Here is a 23,409-nt window from a genome sequence, read left to right as displayed (position 1 = left end):
ATGCCCTCTTAAACAGATTAATAAATTTCGAATAGCAGAGACTCAACATGACCAAACATGACACAGTTGCTTTCCAGAGTTGGTCATTGGTTTATCATTCTGACCACTACTGACTAACTAGCTACTCATTAATTCTGGAATAAATGATTTAGAGTTCGAGAACAGCAAAGATTCAGTGTCACACAGCACTGATGCTGATGCCACAGAACATTTAGGGAGGAGTGACCCAGCACTCGAAACCTCTGGACTGGAAGCTCCTAGCAGCTGAGTTTGCAGCAGAGCCCAATGAACTAAACCAAACAACTGCTCCCTAGAGAAGATGCCCTCTGTATTGAAGCAGCACAGCCACCTTCTTCTACTCCTTCTCCCTGCACACTGCAATCCCTGAGGTGAGTGAGGGTACTGGCACAGCAGGCAGTGACTGCTGCCTGATCAGGCTTTGGGTGGGGCTGAATCCCCCTGTGCAAACTTTAGGCAAGTGAAAAATCCTAAATCCTGCCATCTTTAGGCGAGTTCAGGGAGATACAATCCTTTTCACATAGGCAACTGCAAAAAATGTGTTAAAGGGCATTTTTCGCTCTTTATTTTTGTTTTCTCCCAAGGTCAGTATACTGTCCATCATCCCACACTGGCTTGACAAGCCATTTAGAGAGGCTCCCCACAGCCTGGACAGGTGTGTTGCAGGAAAGGCAAGCACAGGCATACTGCTCTCCTCTCCATGCTCACCCCCACCTTATACCTAGCCTGCTTTTCTCTGCCATTTATCTCCACTGAAATATCCTGCTATGACAGATCTGGCCAGTTTTCTTCACTGCTCCTCCTAGCCAGTGGATAAAACTTGGGCCACTGAGCTGAAAAGCAACTTGTATTCTCCTTTCCTGCCCTCATCTACTGCTCTCTCACCCTTTGCCATCTACAACAACTGGTTGCACCAGGGTTCAGAGCACATCCTAAGAGGCAGGCACTGGTGATCAATCCAGACCAGAAATTCCAGCAATTTCCAGATACACAGGTTATCACCACCTCAGCATTTCTCCTCTATGTGCCCATAAAGTCTCACTCTTAATAGTATCACAACAGGAAGGTGGCATGCACTGTGCAGTGTCTGCAGACCACTGACAGCTACCATGGGGCAGTGCTTGTCAGAAACATTAGGTTTTAGATAATATAACAATGACAAACAGATGATCTGCTAGATGGGCAAGATGTAGTGAAGAAGGCAGTCCAGAACCAAACCAAACAATTTAGCAGATTTTAAAAAAATTTACTTTATTTTTAAGATAGGATTTAAGTGAAGTTTAGAGAGAACAGTAGAGGAAGGGACCCATGCTAAAAAACTAAAAAGGAAATGAGAAAGAATAAGAGAGAAAAGATGAAACTGTCAAGCAAGAAGAGAGGATGAGGCCACCTTGATAGTAATAATGCTTCAGCCAATGAACACAGAGCTATGGACCCCCTTAACACTTAAGAATCAGCACTTCCTTGTCTTGTGGAAACTGAGTAACAATGAGAAAGAGTGTATTATGTAACAACTTGCAGGATCATGGTTAATACTACATATATGGGGAAAACTGGGAAACAAGAAATAGATTTCCTTTACAAAGATTACAAAGCAGGGAAAATATCATAAGAGAACCTAACAGGAAGGAGCCTTGGGGGTTTTCTCTCCCCTTTCTTTCATGCTTTGTACCCAGAAAACCAAAATCTACCTCTACCTTTTAACCTGTACATTAGAAACTAAAATAAGTGAAAGCAATCAATATTTTATTAAGAGCTACTGTTTCACCTGATTGAAAGAGTCATGTGATAACTCCAGTTAGATCAGAGGGAGTGCTGACAAAAGATGAAAAACACTTCTAAATTTTGAGGCAAGAAGAAAGAACACGTTCCTCTACAACAAGGAAACTTGAACTGCAAAAAAAGACATTTACATTCTATGAGAAGAGAACTTTCTGATTGGAGGTGCCTAAACAAAGGTACAGGTCAATTTAGGGAACCTGCAAAATCTCCACCATTACAAACTTTAAAAGGCTGGCAAGAAAATAATTCCTGAGGAATAATTTTAAGTACAGTTGATTCCACATTCATTTAGTAGGATGGCCAGATGACCACCTGCACTCCATTCTTTCTATAATTTCTATGTTAAAAAAAGAGAACTAAAAAAAAATTTCCTTTAAAAAAACGAAATTCAAGTTTTCATTATACTTGACCCTGAAGATAGAAAAATATCATCTGCATAGTTTAGACCATTCTATCCATATGAGAAATGATTGACTTGTTATTGGTTTTGTTTATAAACACAGAGATTAAGAATTAGCTCTTCAGAGGTGGAGTTTCCTCATCATTTTGTGTACTTGTGCCAGCAGGGCCCCAAATGTCAAGGCCTGTCTTAATACTGTAATGACTTGAGTACAAAACATTTTACAATATCTGTGTGGCCAACATTTTAAATCATTAGACAGCAGTTGGCTGTTAGGGACCTGCAGCTCCCAGAACCATGTCATTACATTGCAAGCAGGTCAGCACAGCTATAATAGATGTAGCACGCCTTTCACAATAATATTCTTCCACATACTTGTCTCCTGCCTCAGAGCACATGTTATTAGTTACAGAACAGAACTTGTACAGAACCACAAAATTTCCTTCCAAATGGAAGCTTACTGTTTCCTTCATAGAATCTCTTCCTTTACAACGCTTGTAATGCCTCCCAAGTTCCCATAAACTGGAGTATGTACTGGCTTAAATTTCAGATGAAACCACATACACTACTGACTTAGACGTTAAAACACCAAAACCACATTAGCTTGATTTTCAGGAGCTATGCAAGAAATGCCCAGGAACAAACCTTACTGAAATCGAGTTTCGGAAATGTTGTGACAGCACCAGCTGGGTTTATTATGAGATGGTGTCAAACCCTGGAAGAGACCTCTTGGAGATGTGGTCAATGAACCCATGTCTATGAGCGTTGGAGAAATTTGCTCAGACATGGCTTAAAGAAAGAGGCCATGAAAATATACAGCTGATGGAAAAGTAAAAGGCAGCTGTAAAGTAGCAGTTCCCAAGCCTGTTTCTGTAAATAACTAGGTTCTCAGGCACATTTTTATAAACAGCAGGATTCTCAGACAGTCTTCTCATAACAGGTAAACATTCTGTCCTTGGCTGTTTTGGGAACAGACATGGAGGTTTTGAGAACCCTTCATATCAGGGTGAGAACACAAATCTTGTTTTCAATAAACAAACCACAGGTATTGAAAACAAAGGGAGGGGTTAGTGTTTGCTCTGTAGCCTATGGTGAGCTCAAGTTTTGCAATATGTATGATCTTAATTAACATGGTTATAAAAACGTGCCTTTTGGATCAATAAATCTGGAGTTCGATGCTGATCAACAAGGATGGGTCGTCTCCCTTCGCTTTCAACATATGAGTGTTGAAAAGGCATTTGGACAGTGCCCTTAAGGCCACGCTTTCACTTTTGGTCAGCCCTGAAGTGATCAGGTAGTGGGACCGGATGAGTGTTGTAGGTCTGTTAAAATTGAACTATTTTATTCTACTCAAATCCATCTTCTTCTACCTGCTCCTTTCCCTACCAGTACACACTGGGGAAATCTCTGAAGACAATTCTTTCCAGCCCTGCACTAGCAGAAGGTACTGAATACCCATAACCATCTCCCAGCACATGCTGCCCAGAAAGAGGTACCCGGACATCCGTAACTCTTTGTCTCTATTGTCTCATATTGTCCTGATTCAAATTGTCCAAATTATTATTACTCTAATTGTATTACTATTTTTATAACCATTTTATTACTAATAAACTTTTAAAACTTTAAAAACAAGTGATTGGTGTGTTTTTCACATCTGCCTGGACGAAGTGAAGACACGGGATTTATACCCCCAGTTTTAATGCGGTTTAGAAAGGTTTTTGATACTGTCCCTCAAAACCTCCTTCCAGACAAGTTTTCCAACAGTGGGATGAGCAGGTATGCAGTGCACTGGCTGAAGCATTGGTTGAAGAGCAGGGCTCAAATTATTGCAGCAAACAGGACATGTGGCTGGTGACCAGTTACCAGTGGTGTTCCTCAGGGCTCAGGTCTAGAGGCAGCTCTGTTCAGTCTCTCCATCAGTGATCTGGAGGCTGCAGGGAATGTGCAGATAGTTAGGTGATGATGCCAAACTGGCAAGTGCTGCTGACTCTCCCATGGGATAAGAGGCTTTGCCTTGCAGAGGGACCTGGATTGATTGGAGTATTGAGCAGTCACCAGTGACATGAAGCTGAGCAAGACCAAGCAAATGCTGGATTCTGCACCTGGACGGAATAATTGCAGGCACAAGTCTGAAGTGGGAGAGGAACAGCTGGAGAGCAGCCCTGCAGAAGGGGGTTTGGGGGTGCTGGTTGGCAGGAAGATCAATGGGATCAGCAGTGTGTGTGCCCTGGCAGCCAAGGGAGCAAACCTCATCCTGGGGTGCATCAAACACAGCATCAGCAGCCAGCCAAGAGAGGTGATTATCCCACTGAATTCAGCGCTGGTGCAGCCTCACCTCGAGCACTGGGTGCAGTGCTGGGCCCCACTATTTAAAAAGGATGTGAAGGTCCTTGAGCATGTGCTGAGAAGGGCACCAAAGCAGGGGAAGGGGCTGGCAGGAATGTGCTCTGGGGAGCACTGAGGGCACTAGGCTTGTCTGGTTTGGAGAGGAGGAGGAGGCTGAGGGGTGACCTCACTGCTCCCTACAGCTTCCTGAGGAGGGAAGCAGAATGGGAGGTGCTGAGATCTTCTTTCTCTCCCAGTCCCAGGACACATGGGGAATGGCTCCAAGTTGTGCCCACTGGGAGAAGTTCAGACTTGACAAGAGGAAACATTTCATTACTCTGAGGGTGGCCAAAACACAGAGTAGGCTTCCTAGAGAGGTAGCTGATGTCTCCCCCAGCCATGCCTGTCACTGTTGAAGAGGCATTTGGACAGTACCCTTAAAGCCAAGCTTTAATTTTGGTCAGCCCTGAAATGGTCAGGCACTAGGGCTAGGAGGTCACTCGGTCTCTATGCTATTCAATTACAGTGGCTGGGCTTGTCTTAGGTTGCAATGCAAGATGTAACCAAAAGTATGTATTCTATTACCATTTGTTAAAACCAAGTGGGGCAGCATTCTTTAACTCTTCCATGACCCATCCTCCCTCCAGGGGGATATCTTCTCTTAATGGGCCATTGTACCTCACTGCAGGACTGGTAAAATTACATCATCCCATTGCGAGATGCTCCAGCCAGGGGGAGGAGCAATCCTACCTAGATAAAATCTGAGATTTGGAACACCACAGTCCACCTTCTCCCACTGGATTCTCAGAGGAAGACCAGATCCATCTACACCACCCTGGACCTTCAGAGGAAAACTACACCCTTCGACAGGATCACTGCTTCAACAGAACCACATGTGTCACTCCGGGAGGACTGCAGCCACCATTTAATAGGACTGCTACCAACACCCTGACCAACCCAGTCAAGTTGTATACTGACTCTATTATTGTTTTTGTACTACTGCATTTTCTTTTAATTTTCCTACTAAATTGTAGTTCTGACTTGGGATCCCCTGCTGGTTTGCTTTCAACCAGCACAACGTTATAGAAGAGAGGCCAAGGAGATAACTAGTGTTATACACTGGGTTATCAGCTTAAATGGATTTTTCCAGAGGAACCTGGGGATACAAATTCAGCCTTTTCATTCAAGTAACCTTGTCTTTAGAATTGACTCAGTCAACCTTGGTTACCAAAACATGTATTCTGGTTTCATTTTAAATACATTGGTATTTCATTAACTTTTATGGCTGGGATGTAGTCTCCTAAATCAATCTGGTCCTTATAAAAATTTAATCCAGTTTGTTCAGCTGACTTTTGGCAGATTTTAACAGATGCTGAAAGCTCAGCATGTCCACACTTCCTGCATTTTGAGGCAAAAGTAATTGAGGAAATGTGATGACCAGAGGATTTTAATAGATGGCACACTCTGATTCAAAATCAGGGTGCCAGGGCACATATGCTACCACATAGAGCACCATCACCTGGATGATGTGAAAAATAGAGTGTCCAATCATTATTTCCAAATAACTCTTAGATTAACGCTTCTAATGCAAGAACAAGATCTGGCCAATATGAGATTTTGCAGTTATTTAGCTTTTATCATATAAATAGTGACTAGACACACACACTACCTCACTGTACAACTAAAATTTCTCCTAGACAGCAAGATACTGAAGATAATGGTGGCATTATTAGAAAAATAGTTTACAAAAATGAATCAGAGATTGCAGAATAAACTGAATTCAAAGAGATCCACAAGGACTGAGTCCAACTCACAGGTCTGCACAGGACCATCCCCAAGAGTCACATGTGCCCAAGAGCATTGTCCAAACACTTCTTGAACTTTTTTAGGCTTGGTGCTGTGACTGTTTCCCTGGGGAGCCTGCTCCAGTGCCCAACCACCACCCTCTGGGGAAGAACATTTTTCCAATATCTAACCTACACCTTCCCCGATGCCACCGCAGGCCATTCTGTCAGCTCCTGTCACTGGTCACCACAAGAGAAAAGATCAGTGTCTGCCCTTCTCCTCCTCATGAATAGGTCATAGACTACTATAAGATCTCCCCTCAGTCTCCCTTCTCCAGGCTCCAGTCTCCCTCATCCAGTCCTCATATTTGAAACTTCCTGTCAAGGCCCTTCATGACCTTTGTTAACTCTCCTTTAGGGTGTTCTCTAATAGCTTAATATCTTTCTTATATTGTGGCACCCAAAACCACCCACAGGACTCAAGGTGAGGCTGCAGCAGTGCAGAGCAAAGGGGACAATCCCCTCCCTTGCCCAGCTTGTGATGCAGTGCCTGATTGTACCCAGGACATGCTTGGCCCTCATGGCCCTCACATTCAACTTCCTGTAGACCAGGACTCCCAGGTCCCTTTCTTCTGGGCTGCTTTCCAGATTCTTCTTCCCCAGTCTGTCCATACATCCAGAGTTGTCCTATCCCAGGTGCAGAATCTGGCCCTTTCTGAATTTCATATGGTTGGTGATTGCCCAGCCTTCTCATTTGTCAAGTTCTCTCTTCAGGGCCTCTCTGCCTTCACAGGAGTCAACAGCTCCTCCCAGTTTTCTAGCATCTGCAAACTTACTTAGAATCCCTTACAGTGCTATGCCTAAGTAATTTGTGAAGATGTTGAAGAGCACCGGGCTGAGGATGAAGCCATGAGGAACCCCACTAGTGACAGCTCACCAGTCTGTCACCCCATTGACTGTAACCCTTTGATAGCAACCTGTGGGACAGTTGCTTACCCACTGCACAATGTGTTTATCCAGCTATGGGCTGGACATTTTATCCAGCAGGATCCTGTGAGAGAAAGTATCAAAAGCTTTACTGAAATCCAAAATGAAGGTCTATGTTATAGAGCCACTCCATATTTTTAATACATCTGTTGCATCAATAAATAATAGAAAGCAATGCAAAAATGCTTTATGAAAGCATTGATATATAAGAATACATTCAGTAAACTGAAGGTGCACAAATCCAATATAAGCATCAAGATAAAAACAACTCAATGTATTTAAAATCTCTTTAAGCCAGTGTGATATTACACTGGACAGCACTGTCACAATGCTGTCCTATTCACACCATCAAGAATCAGACCAATCATACATTTTCAACTCCTAGACAAAATTTACTTGTTGTCATCAAGTACCCAAAACAAACAAACAAAACTCAATCATTCCCATTTGGGGCCTGTTTTCTTTTGGTTTTTTTTGGTAAAGTTTCTGCAAAAATAATGAAGGATTTTATGTTATACAGACATACATGAACTCAAAGCTAACCAGAAACATAGACATGAAAGAGTATACATGCACAGCTCATGCAATAACAACACATGGGCCAAGAAGGAGGAGGCAAGTATACAGAGCTACATGGTACTGTGACCCACTCTGTGTCAGACCACTGGTACTATGACTGTGTGAGGCCACTAATGTCTTGTAAATAACCCTGTCAATAAGCAACTTGCAGACCACTGACATAAGAAATTAACACCACAGATACTATAAGGAAGCCAAAATTGCCAGATGCCTGACTGATACATGAAAGTCAAACCAGACAAATTTCCCCCTTGTTAGCATGATTGATCACCAAAGTGGAGGTGGAGCAGACCATCTGTCAGAGCCCAACAGCATCTTTCGTTTGCACCCAAGGCACCCATCAGACTCAAGGCACCTGTCCTGGGGCTGGTGCATGAACAACCTTTGAGAAGTACAGGGTATCTCAGATATTCACATTAAGATGTTCTCTCTAGTATGCCCACACATTTCTGTGAGCAGGACTCCACACATTGGAACAGACACAGCTTGAAGCAGTACATGTGATTACAACTTGCACCAGTGCTTTTCCAGATGGTTAATCATAACCATACTGACAAAGACACAAGGAAACAAACAGTATTTTTAGGCCTCGACTCCAACTATGAACTCAAGTCAATTCAATCACACCATAAAGTCATCAGATCTCTTTGAACTATTACAGAGGCTTTACGTGTTTTACCTGAAAACAGTTACAGGCCAAACCTGCAAGAATGGAAACGCATCATGACTTTGGTGTTGAAAAGTCTAGTACTTTATAACCTGGTGAGCTAGACAGGAGTATTTGAAAGGGAAAATTAATCACTAGTCTGTGACAGCCTCAACTATTAGATTTTTAAATAATAACGCAATTATGAATAAGACATATTAATTACTGCGTTTTTTTCTGCCGCTGGAGCTCCACAGAATTCAATGTGTGGCCAAAAAGAAAGTGCGGATTTATGGGCAGTGAAGTACAAGAAATATGCTAACAAAATAATCTTTCTTAATTCACAAGAGCCCTATTTCCTAAGCTGCATAACAATACAGGATATATGATAGAGGGGTATAAAGGTTTTATTAACCCTCAAAAGAGATGACTTGCAACACGTACTGACAACTATGTCTGCAAAACTCATGCTGGCAATAGTTTTATTGCAAACTGTACTAACAGCAGACACACCTGCTACACACAGTCAAACACAAATGCTTTTCTATTGGGCCTAATATCTGTATCTATGATTATGTTTTGAGATACCCAACAGCTACACAGGAGCTATTTGTGCGGAACATTTATACCTATCAGCTTTCATTAATGAAGATGAACAAAACAAAAAGTGGCTCGTAAAGCCCTCGTCTTTGATCAGGAACTCCTGCAAATTCTCCCTGATTCGCCCGTTGGTCATTTCCAGGCTACGACAGCACTAGAATCGGGACCGACTGTCATAAGCAGCACAAGCTGTCTGTCAGCTGCAGGACACTTCGACCAGCCCCATGACATCCTGAGCAGCTCCCCAAAACCGCAGCAGCCGCCGAAGGAGGCGCGGGCTGCGCCAGCCCCCGGCCCCCGCGGGCTCCTGTCATCACACGCAGCGGTGTCTGTCACGCCGCGGCTGCAGCAAGGCGGATCGCCGCAGCCGGGGATGAATCGGCGCGGATATTAAAGGAAAGGCAATCCTCTTAGGAGGGCTGGCGGCGGGCGGTGAGGCGAAGCGAGGCGAACCGAGCCCGCGTTCCCCGCGCGGGCCGGGGCAGCCCCGCGGCCACGCCGGGCGCGGAGCGGCGCCTCCCCCGCGGGCAGCCCCGCGCCGCCTCAAGGGCGAGGGAGCAGCGGCGGCCTGGGCCTGCGGCAGGTGCCGCCGGCAGCGCCCGCAGCGCCGCAGCCCCGCGCTCGGGAGCCGCGGCCGGGGGAAGCCGGGGCAGCGCTGGGTGAAATGGGTCAGTTACGTAACCAGGCCGGCGGCCCCGGCCCGGCGCCCCGCGGGCACGGACCGGGGGAGCTGCGGCGGCGGGCGCTGGGGGCGAGCGGAGCCGCATCCTCTCGCCGACCCCGGGCACCGCCGCCGCGCTCTTCATCCCCCTCCGCCCCTTCCCAGCAGTTCCCCCGCCCCGGAGCGCACCTTCTCCTGGGCGCGGTTGAGGCGTTTCTGGACGTTTTTGGCGAAGATACCTGTCTTCATGTCGGCCATGGCTGGTGGTGGGGATTAGGAGGGTGGGGAGAGAAGGCGGGCGAGGCAGAGCCCGGCAGCTACGAGCGGCAGCGGCGAGGCAGGAATGGAGGGATGGAGAGGAGGAGGAGGAAGAGGAGGAGGAGGGCTTTAGAGGCACAGCAGGGAGAGGCGTGGCCACCGCCGCCGCCTCAGGTGAGGCGCGGGTCCCCCGCCTTGGTCTGGCCCCGGCCCCGGGGAGGCGGCTGTCGGACCCCGCAGGGCGGGTACCGGTGTCTGCTGGAGGTGAGGCAGTTCCTCTAGATTGTAAAACATATCCAGAGGGATAATGGGGATGAGGATTTCTAGAAGCGCAGCTGATGGCTGCGTCCACTACTGGCACAAGCCTCCTTGTACAGCCGGAGAACCATAGGCACCTGCTTACTCCCTAGAAGCTTCCACGAAGTCAGAGTCACTCCCAGGTCTGAGCTCCTTTAACACTTTTCCCTGGTTTGGGGGCTGCAGCATCACGTGCAGTAATGGATGCTGCGGTTGAGGGACCTGCGCCCCCCAGCTCGGCCTGAACGGGGCTTCCTAGCACAGCCATCAGCTGTTCTGCGGTTACCATGCCCGTGCTGCTGAATGTGCTACGCTTGCCTTGCCGTTCTTCTGCTCTCGACATCCTCCTTCCATCCATTCCTCACTCATTTCTCAGTATAGCAACCAACAGCAGTAAACTGGTTCCAGACTGGTTTTGTGGTTTTGATCTTATTTCTGAAATTACAACTTCAAGTCAAAATTGAAGGGCAGTCATAAAAAAAAAACTCTGTCCTCCCTGACACTCAAGCACCCCAAAATCTTCTTGAGATCATACAGCACCTGTCACTCAAGGTTGGCAAAGTCATCCTTCCTAGATACCAAGCCCCAAATTCACTCCTGGCATTTATTTCTGCTGTTTGCCCAAATGTGGAGTTCCTTGATAGGGAGAGTAGAAATCCAGCAGTAAACAGAGCAAAGCAAGACAAAGCAAAACACTGAAACTCAACTCTGTTACCCTGAGCCTGTATCCTTCTATGGGGAACTGTCCTATTTTCATAATACTTTTCATTGATTTTTCAAAACACAGATCAGAACGTCTTCTACTGCCAAAAGAAAATGTCTCATACATTTAGTGAGTCCAGCTGTGCTTCCTGAGCCTATGTATTTCTGACATGTGCTGTCCCACATGTGCTTGACACATTTTCCTGTACTATTAAGAAGTTGATTTAGCATGCCAACTGCAGCAGTAGTAATGTTTATTAAGAGTAGGTACTTACTTAATTCTCATGTTAATACTATTTTGAAAGAAAAAAGTAATCACACCAAAACTCCAAACCCAAAACTAATGCAGAAAACCAAAGAAAACATATCACAGCAATCAAGGAAATAATTTTGTCTAAAAGATTACGATAGTGTTTTACAATGCTGTTAAACTGGTGAAAGATAAAAAACAAAATCCCTGTGTGCATAGGGCTCCCAAATTCTTTGAAGTATTTTTTCACATCTTCAGAGTATCTCTTTCTGGGAAGTTTGGCTTCTGATTCCACCACTTTAAGAATTATTTTAAAAAATCATGAAAAGAAGTGCTCTTAACTGATTACTCATGCATTTTCTTCACCAAAGGGTAACAAAGGAAGTATTGGCAGAACAGAGTGCATTTGGTTTCATTTGGGTTAGGAGAGGGAGGGAGGAAACTCTCTTGTGCTTTTTAGATTCCTCTTGTCTGATATAGTAGTACAACCCTCATCACCAAGCCCAAAAAAGGTTTTTTATGCCAGTGGGTGAGGAAAATGAAGATGTGTACTCAGTCAGACAGCCAGTCTCTTCCTCCTCAGTCAGTTGTCCTGCACTGGCTTTGCCACATTTAATGGCCTTTGACTACAGCCAATGCTTTTTCACCAGCTAGTTTATCAGTGTGTGTGTGTTGCTCTCCATCAACTAGATTCTGGAAAGTAATTATCAGCAAATGATCAGAATGTTCTCTCCATACTCTCTGTCTGTTGTATATAACATTCATTGTAATTAATACTTCAGAGAAAATTTCTCCATTAAGATGTCTTTCAAAGCAAATTTTCCTCTGTGCATTGTTCATGCTTTAATCTGAAATAGATGATATTTAAAAATGAATAATCCTTTACTACAATTTACCCGATTTTCTCTCTATTTTCTTGTAATTGCTTATTTGGTGCTATTTTAAAATGAAATTTTACTTTAGTTTCCCTCCTGAATAGCAGTCATTCATAAAAAACGCTCCTAAGGGAATGGTGATTTTTCAATATAAAATCTTTAAAAGGGAAGGGAAGAAAGTAAATGTAAGTACAACTGCTATGTCACCACTTTTTCCAGCTGTTGATTCCTGTTCAACCAAAATGCTAGTCAGAAAAAGAAGAAATCTGGATAATTTCTGGCTCATCAACAACACGGTTTCTCATCACACATTTTGTCACTGTAGACCTCACATTGGAGGTAGAAATGAGATGGGATGCTTGTTTCTTCAAGCAGCAAGCCTAATCCTTCCTGTCCCTTCTACAACCACCTGACCCTTCCTCACAGCACAGCCAACAGACTCTCACCAGCAGGCCCTGACTGTCCTCACAATGAACCCTCCTCTCAACTGGTTAACCCACTCTTCTATAACACCCATCCACACTGGACATAGCTGTGACCCATTAAGGGCAAGGCTGCTCCTCCTCTTTGGTAATTAGAACAGCTGCAACTCATCAGGGGCAAAGTTACTTGCAATCCATTCTCCTGCAACCTTTCTCCTATTCTGATCACTCTTTATTTGTATAAAGCAGTAAAATTAAAAGACACTGATCCATAGGAGTAAATTTTAAAATACTGATGATAGAAAAAAATGGCAGGCATCTTGCAGCCATCTCCATTGCAATAATAATTAAAATACAGATATCAATTGCTGCAGAGTAACAAGAGACTTGCACCTTTACAAATAACAGCATATGGACACTCAGAATTCGCACTACAGACATGGCAAATAAAAGACATCCCCATTATAAGCACACCACTTTAGTATTCGGTGAAGTGGAAAATTGGAGTGGGAAATGATATTGCAGGACAGCCTGGGAGCTGAAGTCACACTGTAGTGTGGTTTGGGGAGGCAGAACGTAAGGAAAAAAATACAAGACGAGATGGGACTAATAGAATAGCAAACGTGGGAAAACAATATGAGAAAATGAAAGGTTTCAGGTGTACAGGATTTGAATTTTAAATCTTTTACATGTGACAACTTGGTACTATACTTGTGATTTAGGTCAGCATGTAATGGGCAGCAAAAGACTGTCTAAATTATCTGGGCAGTTTCTGTAAGTCTTGCTGACTTTTGGATGTGAGTCAGAGAGGGCAGAGCTGTCTGTCTCACTGAAAAGGAAAGTAAGGAACACAGTGGAAAACATGCATCAAAAGAAAAATATTTTCATAAAATAAATGTAGTTCTAAATCCTGTAAAAATCTAGGAAAATTTTAATAAACATCCTAAATTAAAACCCATACATGTTCTATATTTTAATATTTAGACCCTTATTTTTAATAAAAATTCTTTTTATTGAAGACAAATACAGATTTTTAATTTTTTTTTACATTTTCCTTCTTTACCCTACCTTCAGATCAACGCCTCTCATCCATTAAAGTGCTAACATATGTTGAACTGGTACTTACATTCCACACAGAACACCAGTTACATCACGGGAAAGCATTTTACCTGAAAGGTACCCTTTGCTTTCAAATTCATTATTTGAATCTGAAATTTTTATTATTTGAATCTGTATCTGGCTTCATATAGCTACATACAGGTAGGTGGTGTTCAGCAAGGGCCTCACTTTTTTCCTCTGGAAAGTCTGTCCTGCTGACTTCAGTCAGCAAATTTCTGGGTTGACACCCCAGGCTCCGAAACTACATAAAATGAGCTTTAGTTGGGAAAGTATGAGTAATGAAGGGCTGCAGAGCTCGCTCACAGAATGAGCACCAGTGATGTTTCCATAAGAAATTAATTCCATGGCATGGATGTACATGCTGGACTTCTGGGGGAGGAGGTTGTGTTCCTTCCCTCCTCCACGTCCTCTTCCCTGAAATCACAGGAAGTAGATAAATTAACTTCAAATAGAAAAAAACCCCAAAACTTCTGGAGAGAGAATTCCTGGAATTACTGCTGCCTTTGGGTGAATCTTTTCAGGTATGGAGCAGTGCAAGTAGATAAGAAGACATGACAAGAAATCAAAAATCCTTTAGGATTGGCAGGTGGGGTTAGGAGGAGTGAATAACTAATATCACTTAGTTAATACCAGCCTATTTTACTTTTGACACAGTTGGTGTCAATAAAATACAAACTTAAGGAAAAGACTAGGGTGATAAGAAGGACAAGATTTCTTGAGATCCAGGAAATGAGTTTCAGCATGGACAGAGCTGCAAGGATCCGCAGTTCCCTCCCTCCCTCAGCGAGGATAACTGGCAATTTGGACCTGTTGCAAAGGGGCCTGTGCCAAGAAATTGGTTTTCTATTCATCATTTAGATGGCAACAGTGCCTTGATAGGCTGTGCATACAGTACTGATTCCAGCATTAGGAATGAATGCTGATCAAGATACTTGTGCTCTGTCCGGCCTCCTCCCGATGCTCTTTGTGATTAAAAGTACAGTGAGCTACATAGAAGATGAATTTTGGAGAATTATACTGATAACATGAGCTGTTCCACCTAAATAGGAAAGACACCCACCACACAATAAGTACCAATCTCTTTTAGCCAAAATTCAGGCTTCCTTAGTCTATCTGAGGTCAGCATCAAAAGATCATTGAAAATTGCTTTTGAAAAATTGGGACTTAAATGTGCTTGGCACATTTTATCTTCTCAGTCAGAAGAACACAGGCCAGAACCAGAAATATCTTCCTTTTTAACTGTCAGGTAAAAGGGACAGACTTTCTGTAGAACATCCTTTGGATCTTCCCTGAAAGAAAAGTCAGTCTCAGTTAAAAAGTTTATTTGTCCATGTGCAATTTTCCATTTCCCTCTTTTTCTCTTTCCCATCAAGTACATTTACAAAATTCCTAGTATTTACAGTATTATCTAGAAATGCACACCTTTTGGTTTTCATAACAATAAAAACTAACATTGTGACAGTTAGTCTCTCTCTTTTTCCATTTTTCTTTAAAGCCATTCCAGCACAATCTTGCCTTTTATTGGGGAATGCCTCACCAGTGGTGAGTTTCTCTCTCAGGTTAGGCACTTGAGAAGGGGTCTTGGCATGCATGGCACCACTATGATTCCCTAAGCTACTCTTTGCTCATGAATTGGCTGCTAATGGCATCATGCACACATCACATAGCATAATCTAGCCTCTATGCTTTTATTCCTCGTGCTAACACACACTTACAGAGTGCCATTGCTTCCACCACTTATATGGGCTAGAAGGAGGGATGTAGCAAAAAGATGTGCAGTCCTAATCTTGAATTTTTTAGAATTTGGAGAAAAATGACTAACTGTATCTATTCTGTGTGAGTGTCCCTAATTTAGAAAGGCCATGAAAAGATAATATATACATGTAAAATAATGAATACATTTATGTAATCATGAAGGTCATACAATTAATTTTTTTTTCTTCAAGAAGATAGATGCATGTAAACCACTGTGAGTTGATTGTGCTGGTTTAGTGTCTGACATGTAATTTTCTAAATATCAGAAATTTTTCTTCCTAGTCACTTGAAGCTAGACTGTGGAGGCCTCCCCTCCTGCAGCAGTTCTTCTGGCCTTGCCACTCACTGCTTTCAAGGAAGCAATAACTATTTAGAGCAACCAGGGACCTGCTTGCATGGATACAGAAGATGGCTTGCAAAAGCAGCACTGCCCAACTCTTGCTACTAGTGCTAGATGCATCAGGCATGTCCCAAAAAGCCATGATCTGCAAGGGATAATGTGACTTCTGGCTACAGGAGAGGCACTTTCATCATGAATACCATATAACATAGCAAAGAGTTAATCCAAACTTCAGAAAGGCACCCCTGGAGACTCTGTCAAGTTGTAGGTTCTGCTGCTTTAAATCATGTAGTCAAAAGTCAGGTTTTAAATCTATGCATTCTCCAAAGATGATCCCAGCTGTTGATTATCAAGGATCCTTATTCAACTATCCCCACTCTTCTTTCTCAGTACATTATTTGCTTCTAATTGAGTTAGATTTGTCCTGACTTCTCTTACAACAATCCATAAATTTTTCAAAGGAATCCCAAACTGAATTTGATGCCTGTCCTCCATCAAGACTTTGGGAATGCCAGCACTTCCCTTATCAAAATTAGGAAGAGCAGCACACTGAAAAGTTGCAACATACATGTCTCTTTACATAAAGAAAATCTTTCATTTACAGCGGCTCCAGCTATATTATTGTTATTATTATTCATTCCAGTGGTGTCCTAGACAGATGCTGTGAGAAGTAATCCATGGAATCAGATAAAATAGTCTTACCTGTAAGTGGCCTGGCTTGCTTAAGAGATTCTTATTTAGCTGTGGCTAGTGTAGTCCTCAGCATATATGAAAAGCTGTGTTCCACATCTCTCTTGTTCTGGTGGGGTTTTTTGTTTTGTTTTTTTTTTTAGCTTGTTTGTTTTGTTTTGTTCTTTTTCCCCAGAAAGGTTTCTGCAGCATTTAGAAGAGCTACAAACAAACAGCGGGGAGTGGAGGCAAAATAGTCTTTGCATCAGGATTAGAGCAGAACTTTCTTTGGTCCTCCCCCAGTCTCCATTTCTGATCTGTTTCACCTTATTGTAAATGTATGCATAATAAACACTCCACTCATCCAGTGACTATCTCCAGAAAGAAATTTGAACTATTTCTATCATTAGATGAAAAGACACTTTGGATGCTAACAGTTGCTATAACAGTCGCTATAGGAACCAAACTCTTCCTAGTCCTTGGCATGCAAGACTGATTTTTCGCACACTGAAAAGAAGTCTTTAGCTAATAATCTTATGCTAGTCTTATTTTAGAGGCATCTTTTTGCAGCTTCTTGCAGCTTTTACCAGAGGCAGCCTTGTTAAAAATGAAAATTGAATTTCAACACCTTCTCTTTTCCTTTTCCCCTCTTCAAAACAGTGTTGAGAAATGTTCACAGATTGCTACTCTTCTCTCTGTTGTATCTCAGAAATGACATGCAGAAGACGAGAGAGCTAACTACACAATAATATCTCCTGACTGTAGGTTTCAAAAATGGGCTTTCAGAAGGAAAGCTTTTGGTAAATCTTAACTACCAATGAATTAATAACCTTGACATATCCATTAATTTTTTTTAACTGCAATGCCTTTAGATGAATGCATCTTGTATAATCAATAATGAATGCATTGCTGTGTAGAGAAAGGTCATGGACTTAGTATACTACTCTGTAGTCCCTGAACACCTGTAAAACAGGGAAACTAAAATAAAATCTGTCATACCAAGGAAAATGAGGATCGAGGTTAAAAAGCAGACTGAAGGTTGAGGCAGCTCTTCTTGGTGCTGTTCTAGAATAAGGGTTTTCTGTAGATGAGGTAAGGATTTGCAGAAAATACATGAGCAGAACCTGCTGGAATATTTTTCACTGTGCACAAGTTTCTCTTCCCCTCAGTGTAGCTTTGTTCAAACCCAGTATTTTCAAGTACCATCCTACTTTTCTTTTGAAGCAGAAGATCTAATCATGCCAAGGGAAGAATTCAATTCAAGGGAAAAATTTTCAATGTCAAAGAAAGAAATTTTAATCAAGGTTAGTGGAATAGTAGATGAGCAATAAATAAATTTAGGAGTGTTAGTAGACTGTCAGTAATCAATACATCAGAGCTGACATGCACCAGTTGACATGCACCTTAACAAGGAGAACGAAAGGACTGCTGAGTAGTGGTGCAGCAGTGTGGATCAAAGCCATGACAGACACAAAGCTAACTGTTGCAGTATACTTTGTATTCTACCCATGAAAAAGTCTTTGAAGCCTGCACCTCTTCTGTATATCAAGGAAAAAACAAGTTTCTTCTGATTTTTCTCTACATGTCTGCCAAAAAAAAACCCTTCCTCCTGTTAGCTAGTATCTGCTAAAATAAAATCCAAAAACAAGCTTGGATTGTTGTTTACTTCTGCTTTTCCAAAAGTTAAGGATATTTTTGAAAATATTTTTGAAATATTTTGAAATATATATTTTTGAAAAGTTAAGGATATTTTTGAAAAGGAAGAAATCTTCTTGGGAAATCTATTTTCTCATTACATCTCCTCAGACTCGGTGTAAAGTTGACTTTCTCTTACTCCACCTTGCTGGCAGCAGAGAGAACTGAACTGAACTGTCTGGAGCTCCATTTTGCAGGAAGAACTCAAGTGCCTGAACCTGCCCTGAGACCCATGTTGAGATGCTCATGGGAAGAAATCCATAGCATGACCAGGCACTTCTGTCCTTTCAGTTTAAACCCTGGGACAGAAATAGGATTAAAAACTTGGAGGAAATATTTTAATAATATTTTAATGTCTTAAGAATTCATGGGATAGTTAGGGATACCAATTTTGTTCATGAGGACTAAAGCTGTTAACCATTCATACTGAATTTCCCCCCAAAATGATCCCTCCAACCTTTGTCAAATAGACTTGGAAGGCCAACATACTCAGATTTCTGAGTATGTAAAACTTAAACTGTAAAACTCAAGAAATTCTAGCCTGATTGCATATTTTTGGTCTATTTGTAGGATTTCCTTGGGACAGTGGGGAAGTAAGATCTGCCTAATGCCAGGAGACTCCCTCATAGTCTTCACCATAGCCCTGTAGAGCGCCATACTGGGACACGGGTTGTTTTAAAGCTGTTTATGAGCTCTGTCAAGGCTGCCCTATGTGTGCAGGCACCCGCTGAAAATCCAGGAACAGCTGTTGCCACAGACTGCAGAATAACTGTCCTCCAGACTGCCGCTTACAGCGCTCTCATGGGATCTGAGAGACAAGGTTTTAAGCAAGTCCCAAACCTCGTACTGCCCTTTGCAGAGTAGATGCTCCAAATGCTAGACTATTACTAGACAAGTGGGTGGTAGCAATCTCACCTCCTGCTCTTCCTACCCAGAGAAGAAAAATCATGATTTAAGGCATCAGGTGCTGAGTCCTGGTTTCACAAAGACGCCTACCTACGCCCATGTTCACATGAGAAAAACATCCCCGTCTCCAGAATTTCTTAGCAACTGGCAGAAATGCATCCACAGTCAGAGTTTCTGTGAGGAGCCTGTTTTCAATCCTCATTCCCAGGCTGGGGCCTTGCAGAACCTGAAGTCTGAATATGATGAAGTCCAGCTGCACAATCTGGGCTCAGGCTCTCGAGATGTGAAGAGACATTGTGAGAAAGCACATTGGCTAGAGATATGCAAAAGAAAACATCAGGCAAAGACAACTTCATTGAGCCTAGGGTGAGCAGCAAATAAGGAAATTTCACTGGAAAAACAGTCACCTGGAAAGATATTAAATAAAAGGAAAAAACAAGGACTACGAAAAGATAAGTGAAGGTTCAGCCCCTCAAAAGGTGGAATGGAGGCCTGTTCTTGGCCTGGTAAGATTCATCCAGTGCTTTACTGGGGTGGTGGCTCAGCAACCCCCCAGTCAATTAGACAGCAGTGAACTGTTTTGCTATTTGTCCTCTGTGTGTGGGATATTCTGTGTTTAACCCTGCTGTTAGTTTCCCTCTGCTTATGGTTAGAGCTGCCTGAAGAGAGTGAGTCTGGGCTGCATAGTTATTGGGTCTTTTCTTCCTTTTTCACACATCAGGGCTCAGGAAATTTCAGAAACTGTCTTAGTCCCTCTAGATCCAACTTTGCAATGCGGTGTAGGATTTGCAGGACTGAGCTGCTGAGGTTTTATTTGCATCTGGGCCTAATGAAAGGTGAGGGCAACATATGGAGATGCAGGATTTTTCAGGGAGAAATGGAACATGATAAAGATGAGCAGACCTAAACTGAACCAGATTGGTGTAATGTAGATTTGAAAAGATATTTTAAGTCATGCTTTATATTATATGACTCATCAATATATTGCTCAACATGTAGAATTTACATGACACATTTCCACATGCTTTGAGATATAACTCAAACCTTGATCCAAAAATGCTACCAATTCCAGGGCTCTAAATTTAGCCTGTGGATGTCAGAAGAGCAGTAAGATGGTATCATTTATCATTAAGCACAAACCAACAAAACCTCTCTGCTGACATAATCTTTTGCAACATCATTACTTTGGAAAATCTCCCCTACGTAAAGAGTTTGGAGAAGGTTAACAGCACTCATCCAGAGAGAGGGAGAAGTTGTCTATGCTATTATTGAAGCATATCACAATGCAATTGAACATGATCTGCTTTCTGTATTGATTATAATTTTTTCTAAATAAGATACACAGCTTTGGCATAGTATGAATATTGTTTTAGAAAAAAATTAAAATGAGAGGAAAATAACTTTCCCAAAAGCTTTCCCAGGGAGTGAAAATTACAGGATCACATGAATGAGCGTTACGAGTGTCAAACCTACTGCCTGATTCTCAAAACCAAATCAATGCCCTATTAATGTTGGTCTCTTTTGTAATCTGGAATGATCAAGAGGCAGCCCTTGGTAGAGGACCAGGTGGAATTGCTTACACTTTTCATGGTTTTTTCATTTCAGTCATAGGGGACTACAAAACTTCCTTGAAGTTCTGGGGCTTCAAGGCCTGTCCCAGTTGCTGTCAAAGTAAATTAAAACTGATGTTTATCTTGAATATGCTTTGGTTTAGGATCTCACTCTCTGAGGCAGAGGATGCATCTATCTATGTGTCGCTGCAGGCCCCCAGCTGGGTAATAATTAGCATTGACTCCATAATTGCAGAAGACTGATCCATTGCTTTATTATACTATATCATACTATACTTATTAATAAACCCATCACCCTTACAGACAGTCTGATACAGCTGGATCCAGTTGGTCAATCAATCAAAACATCATCAGCAATGTCCAGTTCAGAAATCACCCTTTGGTAAACAAATCTCCATTACACATTCCACATGTGCTCGGCAACAGGTGCAGCAAGTGGAGATAAGATTTTTTTCTAATTCTTTTCTCTGATCCTCTTACAGCCTTCCCCAGGAAAATGCCTGGGAAAGTTGTCCTATGCTCTCTGTGGCCAGAGAGCTGCTGCCACATCCATGTGTTTTGGCTCTGTACAACACAACTCCACTTTATTTTAACATAGGCTTTGGTACTACCCAACATTAATGCTGTTGCCTTTGGAAATATGATGAACAGTTTGGCTTTGAAGTTTCTCTGCAGCTTTTAATTTGTCTTTAATGTGAGTTTAAAGACACATCTTAGTAAAACAGTGTCACTAAGTAAAAGTGAAACATGCTCTGTTTGAAACAGAAGTAAAAATCTAATCCCTCCAATGGTATCACATCCTAGAGGGAACAAAATTAAAGCATAAGGCCAGGGTTTAAGATTATTGAGAAAATCAAATTCCTTTTGTAAGCCTTTACACAAATTGTTCATGGTGGGTCTCATGTCCCCTCCCTGCAGCCCTCTGAATAGAAATTATTCTATTTAGATTCTATTTAGACAAGTGGATGGGTGGACACTCCTAAAGCAAATGACAGCAGTTGCCTATGGCATATCTGCTGTGAACTTCAAAGCTAACATTTTAAAATGGTGAGTGAAGGTCATCACCAAGAAAAGTCACCAATTCAAAGTAAAAGGCAGGTAGATGCTGCTTAATGCCCGAGAGACCAGAGCATGAAAGGGAAGAAAGAGGAGAGGTTGGGATGCATATCAGGTGAGGCTATGGTGTCTAGTTCAGTCAGCACAGTTCAGGGTGATGGCCACAATGAATATTTAAAGAGATATAGCAGGTGAACTGTAATGGAAGCAGAAGTAAAGCTGATGTCAACATGAAGCCATACAAATTTTGTAGAAGACCAGCAGTTCAGAAGTTTTAAATTTTTAAAATTTTTTTTCATTGTCCCAGGATCTCCAACATAGTTTTGATGCCATGGTTTTTACATTGGTGGACCCTCACATGTGCTACACCACTGCCTTCATAAATTCCAGATACTTTGTGCATCCCTTGTAAGGTAGTCATAGAAGCAGTCCCAATATATAACTGTAATATCTTAATAATCAGGTCATAACTGTATATAAATCAGATTATGACTATACTGGAACATCAGAAATGAGAGGAACATCCTTGGAACAGCTGTGATGAATCCTGAGAGATGCTGTGCATGACTTACCACAGAAAAAGGAAAGGCAGCTGACTGAGGACTGGTACGATGTCAGAATAAGCAAGACAACAAAAGGCAGCAAGCTGATCACCAGTATTATTTTTCCTATCCCTACAGAGATCCTTCTAAAGTGCATAATTAACTTCGTTAGGAAAATCTTCATACCAGTCTTTTGTAATTCATCTGCCTATGGAGAAATTGAAAAGTTGAATTATCACAAAGATTTTATTAGTTATCTAAAATTGTGTGAATTTGATCTTAGGTTTATTGACTGAGGTTTACTGGCAGTGAGGCTCTTGGAACTACCTTGTAAATAATCCAGTGATTTTTTTTGAGTATTGTGCAGATAAGAACACAAGGCACGTGCTGATAAGAACTACTGATGTCAATGTATTTATTGACCAGTGCACTGCAGGTAACAGAGGAGAGGATTCGAATGACGGGATAAACTGGACAAAACAAGTTCACTTTGGAACACACCCTTTGCTCTGAAAAGAGCACATTATGCATTCATTAATGCTAGTAGCTGAAACTGCAGAAGTATCACTTGAGGGAGGATCTCCAGATCTGATCATTTGATTTCCACCTGAATTGTACTGAGCATTGAGAAATGTAAGATAAAACTAAAATCCTGGAAGCAATGACAATGCTTGTACAATGCTTTTCCCCTGCCCATTTCTGCTTTAATTGAGAAGCTAAAAGGTTACTAAATGAAAAATGAATTTATGTGTGAATAAAAACGTATCATATGAAAGATGCATCACGAGAATATTTTTACACATTTTTATTTTTATTTTCTCTAAGATATTCAACTGAAACTGATTTAATTTGCAAATCAGGGCTAATTCTGCACTCTGGCAGAATACTCACTGGCAGCTTGAGGTGTAAGTGTTTTGCAGACACAAAGAGGCAATCTCATAAACAGATTAACATTAAGAGGAGGTGCTATAGCTGGTTATGCACCCCCCTTTTGCTTCTTAAAATACATAACTGAGAAAAGCAATCAAATATATTTTGAGTAAGACAGTATAGGTTTTTTCTGTTGCTTTTCACAGTTAAATTAGGCTTAAGTATTGTATTGAAAATAAGGATGAAATCTTGAATATGAAAATTGCTGCAGTGAATTTAACTGTTGCTTTATTGAGGTTC

The 23,409-nt window shown here is 42.0% G+C and overlaps 1 protein-coding gene across 2 annotated transcripts in view; it reads right to left on the bottom strand.

Moving 5' to 3' along the window:
* Window positions 1-10,129, bottom strand: part of AMPH (amphiphysin) — a 123,267-nt gene extending 113,138 nt beyond the window's left edge. For both annotated transcript variants that reach the window (XM_059483504.1, XM_059483512.1), the window contains exon 1: window positions 9,972-10,129. In XM_059483504.1, coding sequence (XP_059339487.1) covers window positions 9,972-10,040 — 69 coding nt within the window. In that variant the 5' untranslated portion in view covers window positions 10,041-10,129. The remainder of the gene's footprint in view (window positions 1-9,971) is intronic.
* Between the last annotated feature and the right edge of the window lie 13,280 nt (window positions 10,130-23,409).

The sequence above is a fragment of the Ammospiza nelsoni genome, chromosome 1, assembly GCF_027579445.1.
Source record: "Ammospiza nelsoni isolate bAmmNel1 chromosome 1, bAmmNel1.pri, whole genome shotgun sequence".
NCBI lineage: Eukaryota > Metazoa > Chordata > Aves > Passeriformes > Passerellidae > Ammospiza > Ammospiza nelsoni.
The sequence above is the reverse complement of the archived record's forward strand: the minus strand, read 5'-3'. Positions and strand labels throughout refer to the sequence as shown.